Source organism: Nothobranchius furzeri, chromosome 8 (genome assembly GCF_043380555.1).
Source record: "Nothobranchius furzeri strain GRZ-AD chromosome 8, NfurGRZ-RIMD1, whole genome shotgun sequence".
Lineage (NCBI taxonomy): Eukaryota > Metazoa > Chordata > Actinopteri > Cyprinodontiformes > Nothobranchiidae > Nothobranchius > Nothobranchius furzeri.
In genome coordinates this window covers 49266348-49286566 of record NC_091748.1, presented here as the reverse complement: position 1 = coordinate 49286566, position 20219 = coordinate 49266348, and the positions used below count along the sequence as shown (strand labels likewise).

The 20219-nt window shown below is 40.7% G+C and overlaps 4 protein-coding genes across 11 annotated transcripts; 2 read left to right on the top strand and 2 right to left on the bottom strand.

The window, feature by feature from the left end:
* The first annotated feature begins 3343 nt into the window (after nt 1–3343).
* On the top strand, nt 3344–10504 carry tmem221 (transmembrane protein 221). Its single transcript, XM_015976233.3, has 3 exons — nt 3344–3791; nt 9138–9223; nt 9827–10504. The coding sequence occupies exons 1-3, from the start codon at nt 3484–3486 to the stop codon at nt 10363–10365; spliced, it is 933 nt and encodes a 310-aa protein (XP_015831719.3). The 5' UTR covers nt 3344–3483; the 3' UTR covers nt 10366–10504.
* borcs8 (BLOC-1 related complex subunit 8) lies at nt 9258–14174 on the bottom strand. 2 transcript variants are annotated; one of them, XM_054733720.2, is made up of 6 exons: nt 14038–14174; nt 13737–13849; nt 13061–13125; nt 12858–12965; nt 12033–12122; nt 9511–9715 (listed from the first exon to the last, which is right to left on the bottom strand). In XM_054733720.2, the coding sequence occupies exons 1-5, from the start codon at nt 14072–14074 to the stop codon at nt 12053–12055; spliced, it is 393 nt and encodes a 130-aa protein (XP_054589695.2). In that variant the 5' UTR covers nt 14075–14174; the 3' UTR covers nt 9511–9715; nt 12033–12052. The 2 variants fall into 2 exon arrangements, with proteins under 2 accessions (XP_015831727.3, XP_054589695.2); XM_015976241.3 differs by lacking the exon at nt 12033–12122 and having other exon boundaries at nt 9258–9715.
* On the top strand, nt 14139–17579 carry rfxank (regulatory factor X-associated ankyrin-containing protein). Of its 7 annotated transcripts, XM_070553912.1 has the most exons (10): nt 14152–14214; nt 14362–14416; nt 14478–14582; nt 14729–14815; nt 14903–14968; nt 15041–15141; nt 15213–15338; nt 15446–15512; nt 15593–15673; nt 17240–17579. In XM_070553912.1, exons 3-10 carry the CDS (start codon nt 14483–14485, stop codon nt 17290–17292), a joined length of 681 nt encoding a protein of 226 aa, XP_070410013.1. In that variant the 5' UTR covers nt 14152–14214; nt 14362–14416; nt 14478–14482; the 3' UTR covers nt 17293–17579. The 7 variants fall into 7 exon arrangements, with proteins under 7 accessions (XP_070410009.1, XP_070410011.1, XP_070410008.1 ...); XM_070553908.1 differs by having other exon boundaries at nt 14139–14214; nt 14373–14416; nt 14478–14600; nt 14903–15141; XM_070553910.1 differs by having other exon boundaries at nt 14142–14214; nt 14903–15141.
* On the bottom strand, nt 17496–19691 carry nr2c2ap (nuclear receptor 2C2-associated protein). Its single transcript, XM_070553913.1, has 5 exons — nt 19581–19691; nt 19367–19457; nt 18429–18534; nt 18264–18331; nt 17496–17883 (listed from the first exon to the last, which is right to left on the bottom strand). The coding sequence occupies exons 1-5, from the start codon at nt 19616–19618 to the stop codon at nt 17761–17763; spliced, it is 426 nt and encodes a 141-aa protein (XP_070410014.1). The 5' UTR covers nt 19619–19691; the 3' UTR covers nt 17496–17760.
* Nucleotides 19692–20219: the final 528 nt, after the last annotated feature.

Sequence of the window (20219 nt, the reverse complement as noted above, 5' to 3'; positions counted from 1 at the left end):
TGCAGCGGCAGCATGTTTCTCCCCCGCTCTGAGAAATGAGAAATTTCCACTCACAGAGAAGTCTGTGGTGTCCTTCTTTAATTAGTAAACAAAGACGGCCATGAGCAGTGTCGCTTTTGGAGTCTCTGACATGAAGCACACAGCTTCCTACTTTCTCAATGAGGAGCGGTGCTGCCGTGGGCTCCTCACACACCACTCGCGCTGGAGTGGCCGATCAAAGCTGCAGTCAGAGAAAATGTTTACCCCACTGCATCCAGACCAATGTTGAAAAGGCATGGGAACTGGCAATCAGAGGCTCACTCTAATAGGTAGGCGTGAACTTCAGCTAGCCAATCAGTCTGTGGTTGGTATGTTGGGTCGGCTCTGCGCGAAGCTGACCCATGGAGAGTGGATTAAAAAAATGGGCGGCTTAGCACCGAAAAGGCAGCGATTACCCAGATACACTTACCCCACCAAGGCTAGACCGGACCGACCCAAAAGTGAATACACCATTATTTTTTGTGAGATGTTTTTACTACATTTAAGTAACTATGATTTTCCCCAAGAAAGTGTTATTATGAAAACTGTTTTTCCAAGATCATTTTTGTTTTTCAGAAAAAAACAAACTCGAACTTCAAGAAGTTTTGTGCTGTTAAAACTTTTCAATACCGTGAAATCATGCTAAGCTTGCTCAGAACACAGGGCTGCATTGAACTGAAGATACAATTCAATCGGCTGGTTCCTTCTTATAGGGCAAATGTGAATAACTGGCATTTTATAATAACTATAAGTTAATTTACAACTGAACAGATTTTATTTAAATAAACAACTGGGTGTGAAAAAGCAAAAGAGGAAGATCAAAACTAAATACACAGCAATCAGTCATGCTGTTAGCTCTTGAATATATTTAGTTAGTAAATGAACGACTGCATTAGCTGCATTCTTGGCTTTTCTGGGAGTCAAAACAATGTAGAGCACTCCTAAAAATATTAGTGTGACAAATTATTAGCACAGCTATTCTGTGTAATAGAAGAGAACGGCTCCACTCCCCTCCCTTCACCCAGTGAGAGACTCAAACTGTATCCTCATCCATATTAATGTCGATGATCCCCAGATACGCACAGTTCATAATCCCATGGTGTTTTGTAGTGATGCAATAGTTAGCAACATCCCTGCAGAGTAACGCAGCCTTTGCCTCCAGGATTCATCTGCACTAGGCCGTTGAGCTAAAGTAACGAAGCAGTCAAATGTAAAAGCCTTAAGCTCATCGAGTGTGAGTAAACCTTACCTTACCCTGACGGGCATTTAGACAAATGTCATTTTAAATAGAACTTTACAAACACAGAGACTGAACACGGAATAAAAACTTCACTCACACATTAAGGCAAATCACGGATAAATCCACGAAACAAGAAGCTGAGCTGAGATAAAAGTCAATTTGAGACCTTCCCACATCGTCTTTTTTCCCTGAAACGTCTCACTTCTGCTTTTGACAAGATCAGCTACGACTCTTTTAGAGCATGTGGTGAAGCTGTCGTGTTTAGAAATAGCATCCATGGTCAGTGTACATGTGTGAAAGCAATTGTTCACATTGTGTGTGTTTTTAGCTACCGTCTTATCTACATCTCCACAGAACGAGTGTTGCACCTTAACTCCCCACCAGCCTCTAACCTGTAACAGAACAATAAGGCCTCTGTAACAAAAGGCACAGGCTTTAAGTGTGTCAAGATTCTTGTGGGCTAGCAGCGCGCAAACAAACACTTATTTAGTTAGACTGAAATAAACTGTTCGGGGGAAAAGTAGATTTATTTTAAATCAATTAAGTACGTAAATGTGCAAATGAAAAATGAGGTGCCTAACTTATAGACTGTGCATGATTTAAAGCAAACTGTCAAATATTTAATTCAGTTTGGAAAATGATAAATTAAATAATGCTCCTAAGGAAACGGGTGAAGAAGCCTCCTCAAATGCTTATAAGCTGCTGCATTTAGTTGGTCAAAAATTGATTTAGTACTACTCACTTACATTTATTTCAGGTTCTTATGGGTGGCCTGTTAAAAAAAGAGCTGCATTAATCCTTTAATCACTTCATGAGAACAGCTGTCTGCATTACAGTACAAGAAGTAGGCTGTTCTAAAAGAAGAGGGAGTTCTTTAATTGTCACCACATATCACTTTTGTTTGTTCCTGAAAAACATCTTGGATTCGTTTGAAACCAAAGACCAAAAATCCTGCATTTAGAATAACTTCTGGTGCCCTTCACCAAAACTCCCATGCATAGACTTGAATAATGTCATTTACAGAGTGAGATCTTTGTGTTTTAGTGATCAAAAAGCCTGAACAATTCTACTTTATACTCAGTATTTAAAATGATTAAAGTTGCCCTAATGTGTTACAAGAGTAATGAATGCAAAAAAAGTCCACAATGGAAAATGGAGACATTCAGCATTACAAAGTTATTTTAACTATAATTTTAAATGCACTTTAATTGAATTTATCCAACCTAAAATTGGCTAACATCAAATGTGTATACACTTTTGTGTGGACACTTAAATTGATAATTTCTGATTAAAACACCCAAAAAAACTTTTCCTGAAGCACCCAAACGAATTAGTTCTTCAGAGAACCCCTTGATAAATGGTTATTTAAGGAACCCTAAAAGGTTCTGATTTTAAGGTTCCACAGAGAATCTAATGATGTTCTTTAAAGAACTTTTTTCGGTTCTCTGAAGCACCCAATTGAATTAGTTCTTCATAGAACCTTTTGATAAATGGTTATTTGTGGAACCCTAAAAGGTTCTATATGTGAGGTTCCACAGAGAACCAAATAAAAGTTCCTCAAAGAACCCATTTATAAATGGTTCTTTAAAGAACCATTTATAAATGGTTCTTTAAAGAACCATTTATAAATGGTTCTTTAAAGAACCAATAGGCAAAAGGTTTCTTGGAGAACCGAAGAAGGTTCCCCTATGGCATCACTGTGAAGAACCGTCTTTGGTTCTAAATGGAACCTTTAACAGTATAGCCAAATAATCTGAATGACAGATAATCAGCACCTCAGCTGCGCCTTTTATTTTATGGTTAGTCACTCGTTATATTAAAACACACTTTTAAGTTTGGAATGAATGAAATACGAATGAATAATATCCCTCTCTGTGTTTGTGTTGTGCCTCTCAGCTCTCCCAGCTGCACGTGAAGGCATTGTTTCCGACCGCCCAACATAAAAAGTCCATTGTTACCGCGAACTTTTTAATCCGGGGATTTAAACCCGCTCACATGCTCAGGCTGGGCGACAGGATGTCCTTCTGCAACAAGCAACCTGAACTCTAGCGGAGGAAAGCACTTTTCCTCCGCAGGACAGCGTTGCGTATTTTTATTCTGCGCACTCTGCAATTGGAACGCTGTAGGATCTTCGGGAGGTTGCGTTCAAAGACTGGGAGAAGAAACTTTCCCCACTAAACCCTTTCTTCTGAAGCAGCCCGCCTGGATAGCTATCGGGCTGAAACATGACGCTCAAGTACAGCCAGAGATCTTTGATTGTCCTGTCTTTGATGGGGATCTTATCGGCCAGCATGGCAGTTTTATCGGTGATTTTAATGTTCCAGCTGCAGAATCAGCACGCGGCGATGAGGGAGTCTCCCGCCTCCCTCGCCGCCTCCTCGGTCATCCCCGCTCACGTCTGGCCCGTCCTGCTGCCGGTGTCTACGGTGCTCTCGGCTCTGTCCCTCACCCTCAACCTGGGCTCCGTAGTCGTGTGTCTCCTCCACAGCTACTTTTCCACCGAGGTCTGCAGAGGAGGACTGGACACAGAGAGGTAGTGTTTGGACACCTGCAGCAGCTGGACTACGCGTGTGTGACGCACAGCTATAAAAATAAAAATACACCCAATTATACACACCGTTTCAAGTGGTTGCTAATATATGTTTTTCCAACTGATGGAAAGTTCAGTTAATCCACTTGTAATCTCCAAATTACTGTTTAAAGATGATTCAATATAAGGGTCGGGGCCCCATGATGGCCGTCAAACACAAAGTTGGGGACTTTAATGTTGATGAACTCATTCACTGCCAGCCGTTTTCTGATCAGAAAAGCCCTTCGCTGACAGCGTTTTTACTGTTTTTTTAAGAGTCACCGAGTCTTGGATCTAGGATGATGTTGACGCCAAAGCTACCAAAACAAAGAGGAGACTCACCTCTCACATCAGGAAGAATCCGCGCGTTATTCGTTATTTCGTAATTAGTTGTCGAATTGTGATTGTCAGAAGCTTTTCCGGTTTGCGCCTGACCTTTTTTTTTTTACAGCAGCGGCCCAAAATGATCTCCTAACACATGGATTTTCAGCTTCCTGATCACGTGACGTATGACGTACGTGGATGAAGATCGGCTTCAGAGCTGGGATGTTTGTTCTCACGGTGCGGGGGGCTCGTTCCCACTCCCACACAGTAATAAAAAAAAATGCAAATGACGACTTTAGTTGTCATTGGCAGTGAATGAGTTAATAGAATTATAGAAAAGTGATTCCTATTACAGTTTTTCTCCATTGGTTTGGCTCATACCTTGAAACAGAAATTACATTCTCAAACCTCTAAGATCATTAGGCAAAACACTCAGAGTTTAGCACAACACCATAGCTCACCTGCAAAAGCTCATATCTCTTCTAGGGCCTGACCGATATGCTTTTTTTGGGACCGATACCGATATAAAACTTTTAACAAAGGCCGATAGCCGATATAATGGCCGATAAATCTCCCTCACAAAAAAAAAAGAAATAAAAGTTCTTAAGCTTAAACCCTTCATCCTCTGCCTTTTTGATACAAACTTATTTCTCTATTACACATCAAAGAACTGTCTCAATAACTCGCTAGGGTTTCCAAGTAATGCAAATAAGATTTATTTAGCAGATCTCAAAAACAACAGAGCACACAAACTCATAAATCTAACACTCAAGTTTTTTCTTGTAAACTGTGGTTTCCACAAATACATTTTAACTTAAAGGAATATTCCACCGCTCAGTAAAATTGTGTCTTTTTAAGACTCCCCAGAGTTAGACAAGTCAGAAAAAGCATTTTATAACCAGCCCAATATGATCTGGCAGCAGTTGGTTTTCTTAGTTTAGCATAAAACAATGTAAGTGAATTCACACACATTGTAGTGCTTTTTTTTTGTAGGTGAATGCAAGCCTTCCCTTCCATTGCTTTTATGCTAAAACAACTGGTTACAGAATGTTTTTTCTGACTTAGCGAACTCTGGGGAATCTAACAACACACACGGGTTTTCACAGCATCTGTCTGCATTCCTTCGTGGGGGTTTTTAGTTGCTTGCAGCTCAAGGCTACCAGGGCGTCAGATTCAGATAACAAGAATTTGTTTGGGTCAGGGATCATTTCCAGTCCTTCAGTGAAGCCAATTTTGGGTTTTAAACTTGTCCATACCGTCTCTCCGAGATGACATCCATTTGCGCACTAATACCGGTATCGCAGCTAGAACATTGCCCAGCTTACGATTCACCTCGAGTAACGTCCCAGTCTGAGAAGTCTCCACAAGGACGGTGCTTTCCGTGGGTGCGGGTCGCCCTCCAATCGCTCCCGTCTTCCCAAATTTCCAGAAAACCAGATATCCTCCCACTCCAATCAGGAGAAATCCAGTGATCATCAGACCAAATATCCACACGTCTTCGATGTCCTCAATGGATAGCTGGGAGAGGCATATGATCTTCCAGGAATGCAAAATATATCCCACCGGGTGCGTCCCCTGTGGAAATGTGGGAGCCCCCTGCTCCGTTCTCATTGTTGAAAAAAACGTATCGATCGCATTGAATGACCAGTTTATCAAATCCATGGTTAGTAAAAAAAGAGTTTTTCAGAAGAACTGCAGAGAAGCGCTCTGTGGGCAGACAGGACAAAGAGCCTTGGGAAGAAAAAGATAAGGGAGCGAAAGAGGGAAGCATCTGTAATCCTCGAGTGCCAGAAAAAAGACATTATAAATTAATCAAATAAGACTGGATTAGTACAGGTATTTAGAACTGGTTCATTTGATGATGTAAAACTGGCTAACTCTTTAAAATTTTTAGTTTGAAGAGATTAACTCTGCCCAGACAGGCAACTTTTTCACTCACTGCATTCAGCTTCATGTCAAACTGTACAAATTCCTCACAGAGCAAAGCTCACGAGTCATGCTTGCACACTGTATTGGGCCATTCCCATCTGTACCGGGTCGGCCCGGGCCGGGTAGCCCCATTCGGCCCCAGCCTGGCCCGGTTGATTCCACACATGCTTGTCTTAAGCCCATGTGGGCTGATTCTACCCACCAATCAGAGGCTTGCTCTAATGGAAGGTGTGAATTTGCTGTCAGCAGTGGGTGTGTTGGCCCTGGTCGGCCTGAAGCAGACCCCCTCGAGAAGAGGGCTGAGAATGAGCCTTGGTTGACCCAGAAAAATACCAGGCCACCCAGATATGTAAACAACCTACGCTACCCGGGCCGACCCGGTACAGATGGGAATGGCCCATATGACTGCATGCTTGGATACGACCTGACTGCTCATGCTATATGTGTGGTAGCAACACATTGAAGCAAATAAATAAAAAATAAATTATATATTTGACAACCTTTATTTGCAAAAATGAACAAATACAAACTTTGTTATTGATGTCTGTTGTCCTTCGGGCTTGCCGTAGAACGACACACGGTAGTTTAAGAGAGATGGAGAAGGAAGGAAAAAAGGAAGTAAATTATTTTAGGATCTGTATAATTTGACATAAACTCAGCAAACACACTTACTGGACTATCCTCGTCATTCTGTGCAGAGAAAAGTGTAAAAAGAAAAAGAAACAACGTGTGTTGATACAAAACTAGCCGGGGCGCCATGTTAACACATGCGCTGTGTAAGGCGGCTCTCGTACTTTTTGGTTGGAGCGCAGCTTCAACAGTTCGATACCCTCACGAGGGATGAGCAAAATGTCAAACGTGTTTGATATTTGTGCGATTGCTGATTGGGAGCTGGCCATGAGGTGTTTTTCGCTGCACGACACAAAACTCGCACTGACCTCAAAGATTCTTGCACGAGAGAAAAATTGACCCAAAACGGTCCAAAGATGGCCCAGTGTACACCTGACATAAGTTTAACTCAGTGGGGCAAATAAACAAGGGGTTTATGTTGTCCTAAAACAAACGTTATTGCAGCTCATGTGAAGTTCTTCATACATTGTCATAATGTCACACATTAGCTAGGCTAATTATTCTGACAGAAACATGACATTCTGCATTGAAGTGTTACAGCTCTCCAATCATTACATACATAGTGAATATTTTTATGAACTGTTTGGAGACTTTTTAGATTACTTTATGTAACTGGCCCCATTGTAACTAGCAGTTAGCTTCTCAGTCTGGTCAGAAATAACTACTTTTTCTTAACGAAGACGTTTTAAAGATGTACCTACAACATACCTTCATTATCTGTTAACAGAATGTAAAATCATCCAGCTTGCATGCCCTCATTATGACCATCTATTTGTAAATGCCACAGCCCATTTTATGGAGAGTAGGTCAAACGTTTGAGAACCACTGGAAGCTTTGAGTTTCACGGCTAGTCAACAACATCAATAAAACATCTAAATTTTACAGATATTGAAGAGTTGAACAGAAGGAGCGGCCCCTGTTGACTGGTTGTAGCACAAGTACACAAATACTGGTTCCTAATATACTAAATATGCATCAGACATAAATTAAATGTCATTGTTTTGCTTTTTTCAATATTGGAAAACAATTGAGACATTTTCATCATCCTTAACTTTCTACAATCTGGGCCTATAGCAAACCCGAAGCCAGAAATGCCCAACCCCCGTCTCTTGAGGGCCCCTATCAGGCATGTTGTAGTTGTTTACCTGCTCCAACAAAACCTTGAATTACCTGTTCCGCAGGTCATCCAGCTCAGGAGAAGCCCGTTGATCACCCACTGATTAAAATCAGGTGTGATGAAGCAGAGAAACCTCTAAAATGTGCTGGACTGTGTTCCTCAAAGTCCAGTCTTGGACACCACTGCCCTAAGCTAATTAAATCTGTTGAGCTTTCGTGCTGGTGTTGCACTTTCCACTATTATAGCATGATCACAAAATGCTGTTGAATTTTAATCACACTTAACCTGTGGAAATGTGGTACACAAATAACCTTTTAGTGCTACCGTATTTTCATTTTAGTATTGTTGACATCTTGAATCAGGTATCAGCGCACCCTTTCAGGCAGTTATTACATGATTAGTTGCTCAAACTCACATCGCATTGAAAGATGTTTTTAAAACAATCTACAAAAATATATCATCACTACATTTGGTCTAAAATAAGATTCATGGGATTTTATTCGTGCCATGAAAACTGGTGAAGCGAGGAAATGGTAGTACATCCTACACCACTCTCTCTTTATTCTGCTCTCCCCACCTATTCCACCTTCCTCAGGTTCCACTGATTTCCCTCTTTCCTGCTCACTCTCTCTTCCTTAACATTTTTTTGTAATCACATTTGCCCATTTTTGCTCATTTTAAATATATTTGTAAACATTTTCTAAATGTTTTTTGATATTTTTACATTTTTTGTGAAGCGCCTCGTGATTTTTATCTTGAGAGGCGCTATAGAAATGATACTTTCTTCTTCTTCTCCTTCTACATAGGTTCCTCTTTTCTGCACTAAAACTGTTGCCATAACAGAAAAAGAACACATTTAAGCTGTTTACATGCATTTCCCTCGTGCTCACACAATCTTCTTCAGTCGTTAATGCGACAAACCACAGCCTTGTCCTGGATGCTAAATTTAACTGCTGCGTTTTGGTGTGGACTGTTTCAGAAATGTAAAAAAGGAGGGCTATCGTATGAGTTAGAGAGCAGAGGCCCACGCTGCAGTGTTGCTGGTCAACCCCCACCCCTCAACCCTAGCCAATCCCACCTAAACAATAGCCTTCCTCTTATTATTCACCCAGCACTCGGCCTCTCGCTGGCCAGTTGGCCCAGAACCTCCGTGCTGTCAGGGGGCACATTCCAAAGTGTGGTGTAAACAATCATTTTGTCTCAACATGCATACTGATTAAAACTAAATAACTAATAACCAAATGCTTACATTTTACTATGCAAACTCACCGGATCAGACACAAAATGTAACATAAGATGTCTTTCAACAGAGCAGACTGGTTTCTTCTGGACAGCAGAGCCGTACGACACGTGGCGATTGGATTATTCTGCCTGGGGGTCACAGTTTACTTGGCAGGTAAGAGAAAACTGAACAAAAACCACAAAAAATGCATATTTCTCCTATTTTGTTTAATTGTCAGTATTCACTATTACATCATTTGACATCCACTGGATTTGTAGACGTCCCTCTGTGACGACGAACTCACAACAACCTAAAGCTAGGGTCCCGAACGTTGTTGGGGTATTGAATGTACAACATCGGAGGGAGCACAGCGTTGCTGCTCTCCTTCTGATGCAGCGCGCCGCCCTGGGAGAACAATGCATGCTTTGAGCAGCCATGACTTAAGTGTTTTTAATGCTGAACCTGGCAGTGCTGGTTTCACTGAGGGGCTTCTACTGTGGTGATAGTGGAGTGGGCTAGTCAGTTCACTGTGATGGGAGGAGTCAGGCCTTTGACCCCACTTCAACTGCAGTCAGAAAGGAAGGAGGACAGACAACGTAGAGTCACATCCCAGGGCTGGGCCTCTCACCTCCTTCCTTCAGCATGCCTGAGTCCATAGTTCGTTTCCTGCAGGCAAACACAACAACATACGTGTTTAGCTTCTACTCATCTGGCTCATTAGTGACTCGGTGTTTGTGGGCTGCAGCTAAAATAATTTAGTTTCCTCTTTCCCTGCAGCGATGTCCATCTACATGCTCCTGATATTTGAGATGGAGACGGGTATTGCCTGTGCCTGTGTACTCTCCTCTGGGATCCTGATCCTGCTGGTGGCCGTGATTCATTCCCTGGTCAAAGCTTCCCGTACTGCTAGGCATTACAAGAGCGACCACATTGACACCCTGTTTGAAAACGACCACAGGAGCAACAGCACGGCCGTCTCTCGACCCTGCGAGCTAAGAGTCGGTGTGGACAAACCCCGGATTCACCGCAGCCAGTCTCACGTCCAGCCTCCGATCTCCTACGCCCCATGTGGGAATCTGAGGCAACGAGAACCGTACCCACAGCAGTACTCCACGGGTGAAGGTTCCCTGGGACCCTCGGCTGATAAAGACGGGTACAGCAGTGGTGGGAGCTGCCCCCGTATGCACAGGACTCTTTCCACTGAGTCTGGCTTACTACAGGCCCAGGTTAAGCCCTGGAATGGCGTGAACAATGAAATGAGAAGTGTTCTTGCACGAAAAGCAGGGATTTCTGCTAAAGACTCTACCCTTGTGTAACAAAACAAGCAGAGATTCCTTTAAAAGAAAGAATCTTTAGTGGACTGGACTGATGATGGGTGCAGACGTAGACCTCTTACCCCGGGTTTCCACAGGAGCCGTCAGCAGCACGTTACTGCAGCAGCACGTCTTGCTCGCGTAAACTGCTGCTTGGCCCTTCCCACGAGACGCGAAGCAGCAGGGGAGCAGCTGTCACCGACCGAGCACGAAGTCACACGAGTGACTTCGTCAGTAAACACAACAACAAGCAGGAGAAAACTACAACATGGTTTGTGTTTTATGTTCTGTCCATTTTATAATCGCCAATATGGACCTGAAAAACAACGGAGACCGCTAGCTAGGTGATAACTTCTCACGGGGCCGCACAGTTAGTAACCTTTTTTTAAAGTAAAGCGACCGGAAGGCAGTACGTTCTTTATTCTGAAAATCTCGGGAGCTTCTCTCCATTTCCGCGAACGATTTCCTGTCTTTCCTTCCCCAAAAATGTCGAACTTGATCCGTTTTAGAGGCGTCGCGCGTAGAAAATAGAACCGGCGCGTAAAGGCCGCGACATGCTGCTCCTGAGACGCGGCCGACTCGCGCTGCCGACGGCTCCGGTGGAAAAGGTTCTGTTGACCACAGCGGTTCCTATCAGCAGCTATGACGTGCTGCTGCAGTAACGTGCTGCTGACGGCTCCTGTGGAAAGCCGGGGTTAGATTGCACAAGTGGATCCAGACACACTACAACCTACAGAGAACCGAATTAAATAAAATACTCACGTTTTTACAAATTCTGTGTAAGCAGGAAAACACAATGCCTCATTAGTATTCACATCATAAATATGATTAAAATAAACATGACACTCAAGTATCAAGCTCATCTTTAAATGTAATTAGTAACTGTTTACTCATCTGTATGAAGTAACTCGTGCCAAATATTTGCAATATTTGTTCTGGGTTTTGCAAAATGCTGAGCGGACAAATCCAGGATTAGCAGATTCTAAATCATCTCTAAGAACTAAAATAAAAACATAAAAATGTCATTTTCCTTTTAATTTCTGGTCAGTTAGTAGTTGGACCCTGTGACCATTATACATCTACAGTAAAGATCATTTATCTTTTATCTCAAATGTAAGCAGATTTCAGGACTTTTTCATAACTCTATAAAAGAAATTAAAGCAAGCAGCAACAGATTTGCAGCATTTCAGTTTTATAAACCAGGTTATAACTTTTCTGATCTTTATGTGCTCATGGCAAAAATAAAAGTGCATTAAATAAATATGTCATCGGCTGAAATGACTGCTAGACGCTTCATGGGAAACAAAAAGAACCGGAGGAGAAAATTCAGTGTTGTTGCACCTTGTTTGCTTCGTTTAACTTAATCTTTAAACATTTTACTGATATTACAAACACAGACGTGTGTTTTACCAGTATGGGTCACTAATTGAAAATAAACTCCAGTAAATGATTCCAGTCAGTTAATCAGTGCATTCCTAATATTTCCTGTCCTCAATTTTATTTCATGAAAACCTTCAACAACTTCTAGGAAACATAACTGATGAAAAAGAAATCTTCAAAGGTTTAAAATGAGATATGAAAAAGCTGTTGGGTTTAGAAGGAAGTGAAACAAGTTTTTTTTTAACTAACTTCTTATTTATTTAAACTTCGTCTCCAGAGGAACTACCAACCTTAGACCTCTGTCCACAGATCATGAGGAAGAGGATGGAGCATGCGGAGCAGAGACAAGGGGGCTAGGAGATGGGGTCACATCATGTGGTCTGCATGCAGGAGCCAAACAGAAAAAGGAAACAAACAAACCAAAAAGGGGTAAACAAAGTAAATATAAGACTTGTTAACTATATAAAATAAGGAAACGAGCCAACAAAAACCAATATATTACACTTTAGGATTAAGGCTATATGAAAAGAAAAAAACTGAAGATAGGTTTTAAAAGAAAATTAAATACAACACAAAACAAACAAAACTGAGAAAATGCCACCATCTATTCAGCCACATAAAGTGGTGTGTGTTTTGTGAATGTGTGTGTGTGTTTTGTCATTTTAGGACCTTTACATGGTCTGAAAATCTGATAGATAAAAACTAGGATCAAACACAAAAGCCCTAATTGTTGTTTTGTTATTTATACAACAGAAAAGTAAACAAAAAAGACAGAAACTGTGTGAAACACGTTAGAAGCAATAAACGGAAGATTTTCTGTATAATCTTTACTGTTTTCATATTTATGATGGATTTTTCCTCACTGCTTCATTTCATTAAAGTTTGCAGAAATGTTTAGTTGCACACGGCTCTATCTAAACCCCACCAAGCGTTTTAATCAGACTGAGACTCAGGCCGTGAGCCATTCCAGCACCATGAATCTGGTTTTTTTCCACCTTGATCATTTGCTACATTGTAAAATAAAAAGATAAATGTCACCAAAGCGTTGGCTGTCAGAAACGTGCCTTGATGGATAAACATTTAAAAAAATATGATGATTTGCTCCAGCCTCTTACCTGCGTCCTTGAGAATTACTAATCTGATCCTTCATGCTGATAGCTTGACGAAGAAGGCTGTCGATGTTTTTGAAATACACACCGCTGTTTGTCATGCTCTTCATGGCACTGCAAAATCCAGACACAAGTGTAAAAGTTGAGAGATGAGGAAAAAGTGCAGGTTGGGCTTTTGTTCATATAAAATTTAAAAGTAGTCATCTTACCTGCATGCATATTCTACCGTGTAGATGGCTCCTTGGCTTTGCTCCTCCCAGCTCTGCATGTCTGTCTGTGTGAGAAATTAATGAGTTTATAAATCATTAAAAACATCCAGGAAAAAAAAGTTTAAATAACATTTAAATCGAATCATTGTACAGTTGTCTTTTTAAACATGATGTAGATAAAGCTGCAGTTCTGGTTTGTACTGAACAACAGAAACTCCAGGAGGCCTTTTATCCTTAGAGTAGAAATATCACTTTTAATGACTTTACTGATGACAGACATCTGTCGTTTGAATCTGTTTGCTTTCCTTTTACCATTCTAACCTCATCTGTGCAAAAATGGTAACAATATTCTCTAAATACAAACAATAATCTCAGAACTAGTCAGACATTTCAACATGACAACTTTTTGTTAGCAAAGAACAAACAGGTGTTTCATTTGTTGGAGTCATTCTAACAGCAACAGCTAGACTCGAGCTCCAGGTGAAAACCTGATCAGTGGTGACAGAGACCATAAACGCCATGAGTGACAGGTGAGCTGACAGGATTAAAACAATCAAGGGCCCGATCACCTCCTTTAGTCTCTGTGTTTAACTCAGGTTGGACTCGGATTCAGACAGGATGACTAAATGAATCAAATTTCCCTCTTAATCAGGATGACAGGATGAGGAGCAGCTACCTTGTGCTGCACCAGTTCAGGAAGCGACCTCCTGACGTGCTCCTGCAGCCTGTAGAGAGCTACTGACGGCTCGTTAGCCAGGACGTACATACTCTCTGTGAATTTGTCACTCACTGTAGAGTCAAACAAACATAATCACAGACAAAATGAGCCCATGTTATGGAAGGCTAGGTAAATGTTGAAAACACCCTCAAAAATACCTCGAAATAATAGCATTAGCTTAGCATAATCTTCAGTGTTAAAGGATTATAACAGTAAAGGCGAGATGAGTTGTTTACATATTTATTTAGTTCATATTTACCACGTCGGACTTTTAGCTGCATCTCCTGATCATCCATAGTGCGAGCTGGTTTTCTTCGTCACCTGATTTCTACCACTTCCGTATTATTGTTGTTTTGCGTCACACGATAAGAGTCCGGGTAGAGATAATGAATATAAAATAAGGTTCCTCCTCTCATGAAAGAGTTCCAGGTGCATGGTACGTAACACTGGCTGCTTATTCAGACCTATTAATGTGTCATTAGTGAACCAATTGGCTCATTAAGTAGCTAATATAAAAACGGCGTGAACTATGGATTGAAAACACGCAAACAAGCCACAAGATTGATTGTGTAACGTGAAACAGTTTACTTTCAGTTTTCCATGAAGGAAATGCGACTGTCCCTGTGAAGCTGGATGCGGTAAGTGGGAATTATTCGCTTCATAAACTCACAGCGCTCCTAATCGTTGCTTCTATCGCAGTTATTATGGAGAGCGGGGGTGATGAAGAGGTAGCAAACGGACAACACATTCGGCCATCAGGCGCTGCTGAATGTTCCTCCATTGTAAAACCTGAGAACTCCAGTGGTACTGTATCCCTCCGAAGCAAGTTTTTTAAATATACATATGTATTACCTGTGTCTACGTCACACATGAAGTCAGCCTTTGGCGACTTAATGAAATATCCTGCCTTCACTGACATGATTGTTCTGATTGGTTCTGGACGGATGTAGATGAAGATGACCTGTTCAAACATGCAACCACCCTGACCAACAAGCAGCGAGGGAATGAGGTCACAGTCCGGCCAGCGACACTAGACTGTACGCGCCCCTCTGGTTCTGCTTTTTACATCTTCATTTTCATTATCTGGACAATTTGAGGTTATTTTATCCTCTCGTCACCAACAGCTCTTTCCATACATCAGCTTGCAGCTCAGGGGGATGTTTCACAAGTGGCCACACACCTGCACAAAGGTGATACATTGTGTCCAAGTGGGGTTTTTTTGTGGTTTATTTTGAAATCAGAGGTCCTGTTTCGTTATGCAGACAGTTCCCTGCTCAGCAAACAGGATGAACGAGGCTTTACACCTCTCATGTGGGCGGCAGCATTTGGAGAGAAAGCCATGGTTGACTTTCTCTTAGAGAAGGTGAGAAAAAAAGAGACATGCATTTTATTCAAATAAAACTCATCCTGTTCATTGAAGGTTATATTTGACAGGGTGCAGATCCTAAAACGATTGCAAGGGAGCGGGAGAGTGCCCTGACACTGGCCAGTTCTGGAGGGTTCGTGGACATTGTCGAGACCCTGCTCAAACACGGTGTTGATATTAACACCTACGACTGGGTAAAGTTGGGAATTTCTAGCCTTCGACCAAACTTGGGACAAAAAAAGTTACGTTTACATTGAAAGTAACTACAGTTTGACTTTTTATTTTACTGTTTTATTCTCAGAATGGTGGGACTCCTCTTCTTTATGCTGTAAGAGGGAACCACATCAAGTGTGTGGAGGCACTTCTGGGTATGGTATAGATTGTTAGTCATAAAAGGGTTTGGGGATTTTTTTAATGTCTTCATTCTGAGTAAGGTGATCTCTTTCAGCCAAAGGAGCAGACATGACCATCGAGTCGGACTCTGGGTACAGCCCAATGGCCTTAGCCGTTGCACTTGGACACAAAAAAAGTAGGTTTAAAGTTGATGTCACTGAAACACATGCTGGTCAGAGTTATTGGTAGAATATAGTAAATATATTATTTCTGAAAATAAACTATATATAATTATAACATATTGACAAACTAACCACATTTTAGTTGCTGTAAGGGAGTGATTGATTTGAGAATTTTAAATAAAAACATCCTAATGAATGCTTTGCTTAGTCATCTAGAAACGTATTGTATTAAGTTGATTAAGTCAGCATCAGTCCTTATTCCAGTGGGATTCTCATTTCTAAACACATTTTAACACCCGGGACTCAAGTCTGATCAGGTTGAAACTCGTTTTCTAAGCGCGAAGTTCTATTCTGGCTACTTTAAAGTGTGACTGCAGTCACAGTTGTTAACTATGATAATGCTGGTGAATGTGTGTGTGCACACGTGTGCATGTGTGAATGGACTAATGACTGTTGGGTTATAGTTCCCTAGAAGGTGCTATATTAATACACTCCGTTTACCATTACTAGTCCCTTCCATTGTGGACACATTTCTCTTTATCTGGTTAATTAAATGGAATTCTATGGTTGTCTTCAAGCATGAATCCCACCAGCTGCAACAACATATAATTCCAGTCCATCCAGGAATGAAGAAGCGCTTTCTTTCTAAAATGAATGGTAGAGAAGATGTTTACTAAAAGAACGTTTGCCTAACAGCATTGTGGTTTAGTTTTTAGAATAACGTCTTCCAATAGAGGCTGTTCATGAATTGAGCTACAAAGCCTTAAAAGGATCATTGATTAACCCAGAATCGCACTTCAGAAAGGCCAAATTAATCCCTTTAACTATTCTTTTATTTGAAATATTCACTTTCCCTGGCTGCTCTGCTGTAGAGGACAATATACCCCTGCAATCAGACCTGGGGGGATTATAATGCATCCCTACAAAATGATTAGAACATCCTATGATATTGATTCAGTAACAGGCAGCAAAGCACAGGGTAGACCTAACCCGATGTTCTCCTATGTATTTAATTTGGCCTTATGTATTTAATTTGGCCTTATTTAAACAAATAAATCACTGTATTGTTTGTTTGGTTTCACTTGTGGAGTCAACGTTGATTGAGTGTGTGGTAAAGCTGAAATGACATTTTCCTTTCGTTTGCACAAACTGGATCTTTGTAACTTATCTTTAAGGGACAGCAGTAGTTCAGGAAGTAGAGCAGGTTTTCCAGTAATCGGAAGGTTGCAGGTTTGATTCCGGCTACCAGAATGTGAAAGACTGATTTTGTTGTAAAGTGCCTTGGGTGGTTGACCAGCCCTAAGAAGGCGCTATACAAATACAGGCCATTTACCATCTTTTTTTTAAATAACACTTCTGATGCAGCGTCGTCGTGCCAAAATGGTCTGACTGACGGCTTCCATAACTTTTACCACCGACAATGTATTCCACCCCCCATAGATCCTAATCTTTTACTTAAAGACAAATCTTTATTTTGTTCTTACACTGAAGAATATCAATAACTCTGACCAATATGTTTGCTTAAAACATCTGTAATATAACTATTGCTTTGAGAAATTAGGACTTTGTTTGTCTTGCAGTTCAGAAAGTGCTGGAGGACCATATCCTGAAACTGTACAAGCCGCCAACGTGACTATAACCAAAACACAATGCTTGCATCACAAAGTCACCAGCAGCCATCAGCGCTTGGTGAGATGGAAGAAGCTTTGTCACACTGAGAGGTTTTATCTGAACACTTTGCCATGTTTTATTGGATTTGTACACAAACGGCTAATCCCACCTAAACGCATACTTTTCATGCATCCCAATTATACAAAAACAAGGACAACAGTGGCATTTGTGTTTCAGATTTATTTTATTTGACTGTGAAGCGGTGAAGAACACTTCTGTAAACAAGTTTGTAATAAAGTTATTTTTTAATTGGCTGAGGGTTCATTTCCAAGGCACAACAGTCACGATCCACAGCAGTCGAGGCAGCCATTCGGACCAAAAAAGGCCTTCGCTCACAAGGTGGCACTACATCCTTCACCAGTGTCACCGCACCATCCCATACGTTACCCAGAGGTCACTTCCTCTCTCATGAGAAACGTTTTTAAAATGGTCATGAAGTTTTCTCTCCCAAGACGTCCAAGGAATAAACAATAATTCTCCCAAAAAAGTCTGCACTGTTCTCAAACAGTATTTTTACTCTGTTCACCGCAGGGGCCTCCTGTATGGGAAAGCTGTGGGTGTGGAGTTAAGAACACGATAAGGGTGGCAATAATGAAAAAGCAGTACCAGAAAAACTTCCCATGGGCCACCTAAAACCTCCGCAGGAAGTCCATAGTACCAACATGTCAGATTTCTGTAAGACCTTCAATATTAGGGTAAAAAAAAACAGTGAAACCATTACACATTAGCAGCTGAAAATGGTTGTCTAACGCTGTATATCGAAAGAAATAAACTTTAATCCAATATATTTATATTGTTAAATCAGCTATGAGCTAACAACTTTAAGAAAAAAAAGTAAAATGAAAAATGTTTGATCATTCTAATTTGTGCAACAGAATTCCTCCACATTTAAAGTAAGTGTTCAGGTGTGTCTTTGCTGAGAATAAAGGATATCTGAAGAGAGTTGTTGTCTTCGGGATAAAACCGACTAATTTCTGTGAAGTTTCCTTCTTTTAGGCAACCTGCAGAAAAAACGCAGACATTGTCCTCTCTGTTTAACGGTTTAAAAAAATAGTTCAATTTAAACAAACCACACACTGTGTGATTACTGTGTTTTACCTTCTATTCTGCATGCTTTAGCAGAAAAGCCTCCCTGGAATTGGAGTTTAACCTCTGACACCTGCACAGATCCAGGAAAGTCCAGCAGCACCCACTGACACGCACCCTGAAAAAGACGAGTTACTGTTTAATACTTCAAATGAAATAGGTGGAGCTCAATGAGCAGACTTACCGCATTTGATTTGAGCATGATTGGTTTTACATGAAACAAAACACACAAACTGGTGTGAGTATGCTGATGAGCTCTGTGGTCAACGACAACATGCTCTCTACGAGGCTGCTTTAGTACACTGACACACAAAAGCAACTGTAAATGTATTTATTATGCTACAGCAAGTAAATAGCAAAATAAACAATTAATTACTCAAAAACAATATCATCAGCTCCATAAAATACCACGTCAGTGATGTGAAACGAAGCTTTAAGACAGAAAAAGAACATCCATGTTTTTTTTTTAAATTGTGTTCAAGTCTGAATCTAAACAAATGTAGAAAATTACGATGCCATGAATGTTGTGGCTGAGCTGGAGAGAATTGACCAATGTGACACCCAAGAAGTGACCGAGTATCATAAAATACAGCATCAGTCATCACAGTACAAACAACACGGGGATTCCTGTACCAGAATGTTTCTTCTATCTTGTAATTTCTATTTTGTAATTTGTATTTTGTAATTTGAATTAATTTTATTGTTGATTTATTCAATATATTTATCTACAACTGTACCATGTTCAGCGCTTTGGGCTTCCTGACAGGGTTGCGGAAGGCGCTTTATAAATAAAGCTTTGATTGATTGAAACATTAGATTTGATCTGAATAGTTTACCGTATTACCACGATCACTGTTTTTGTTTAAAAAAATAAGAAAGTTACATAGAAAATGTGCAGCGGTGTCCTGTAGAAGCAGAGGGACGTGTGGACCGTTTTTATTTAGTTTTACCTGATCTGAGTTCCAGCAGGTTTCCTCATTATTGTCGAACATGAACTTTTTACCAAACTGCTTTACATCCCGGTTAAGCACCGAACTCACTCTGAAACGACAATAACACACACACACACACCGGGCTCGTAAGCTGCCAGAGCTTCAACTAAAGCCGAACGATGGGAAAACAACAGTTTAAACAAATAAGTAGTTCACATTAAGATGCGTCGACCTGCTTTGAGTTAGGCTGCAAATCAACGAGTTAGCCATTTCGGTAGCGAGTTTTAAAACAACAAGTATACCGTAAAGTATTGCGGCCACGCAGGGTGGACTTTTTACGACATTGTCGTTTGTGTGTTTTCCTGCCACTAGATGGCAGAAATGTTCTTTTAATGTTTTTATTTATTTATTTTATTTTATTTTTTGCTGACACTATTTTGACCAGATACAAACATTAGGAATCGATTGCTTTTGTAATGCATAACAATGTGGGGCATGGTAAACTCTGAAAGGTTGTTACTGTCATCATCAAACTAAAAAAATACACACTAAACATTAAGTAAGTAGTAGAAATACTACTTTACCTTGTACTTCATCAAAAGTATTTCTGACCAAATGGTGTAAAATTTTACAAAGCAGACATGAAACATTAGCAAAAATCATGCAAACCATCATCAATCATCATTTCATGTAAAAACACTAAAACCAGAGAAAGGACTGAGTGGAAATGATAATGATGACATTTTGAAAATCTCATAGATAGATGACAGACAGACAGACAGACAGACAGACAGACAGACAGACAGACAGACAGATAGACAGATAGACAGATGATAGATAGATAGATAGATAGATAGATAGATAGATAGAT

Excerpts from the sequence above, each read along its gene's own strand:
- tmem221 (XM_015976233.3), top strand. The coding sequence starts at position 3,484 with ATGACGCTCAAGTACAGCCAGAGATCTTTGATTGTCCTGTCTTTGATG. Across the intron at positions 3,792-9,137 it reads GGAGGACTGGACACAGAGAG|AGCAGACTGGTTTCTTCTGG; the intron begins GTAGTGTTTGGA and ends GTCTTTCAACAG. Across the intron at positions 9,224-9,826 it reads GGTCACAGTTTACTTGGCAG|CGATGTCCATCTACATGCTC; the intron begins GTAAGAGAAAAC and ends CTTTCCCTGCAG.
- borcs8 (XM_054733720.2), bottom strand. The coding sequence starts at position 14,074 with ATGGATGATCAGGAGATGCAGCTAAAAGTCCGACGTG. Across the intron at positions 13,850-14,037 it reads GCAGCTAAAAGTCCGACGTG|TGAGTGACAAATTCACAGAG; the intron begins GTAAATATGAAC and ends TTGACTCTACAG. Across the intron at positions 13,126-13,736 it reads CTGAACTGGTGCAGCACAAG|ACAGACATGCAGAGCTGGGA; the intron begins GTAGCTGCTCCT and ends TTTCTCACACAG.
- rfxank (XM_070553908.1), top strand. The coding sequence starts at position 14,483 with ATGGAGAGCGGGGGTGATGAAGAGGTAGCAAACGGACAACACATTCGG. Across the intron at positions 15,339-15,445 it reads ATATTAACACCTACGACTGG|AATGGTGGGACTCCTCTTCT; the intron begins GTAAAGTTGGGA and ends TTTTATTCTCAG. Across the intron at positions 15,674-17,239 it reads TGCACTTGGACACAAAAAAA|TTCAGAAAGTGCTGGAGGAC; the intron begins GTAGGTTTAAAG and ends TTTGTCTTGCAG.
- nr2c2ap (XM_070553913.1), bottom strand. The coding sequence starts at position 19,618 with ATGGCTAACTCGTTGATTTGCAGCCTAACTCAAAGCAG. Across the intron at positions 19,458-19,580 it reads TGCAGCCTAACTCAAAGCAG|AGTGAGTTCGGTGCTTAACC; the intron begins GTCGACGCATCT and ends TTGTCGTTTCAG. Across the intron at positions 18,332-18,428 it reads TAAAGCATGCAGAATAGAAG|GTTGCCTAAAAGAAGGAAAC; the intron begins GTAAAACACAGT and ends TTTTTTCTGCAG.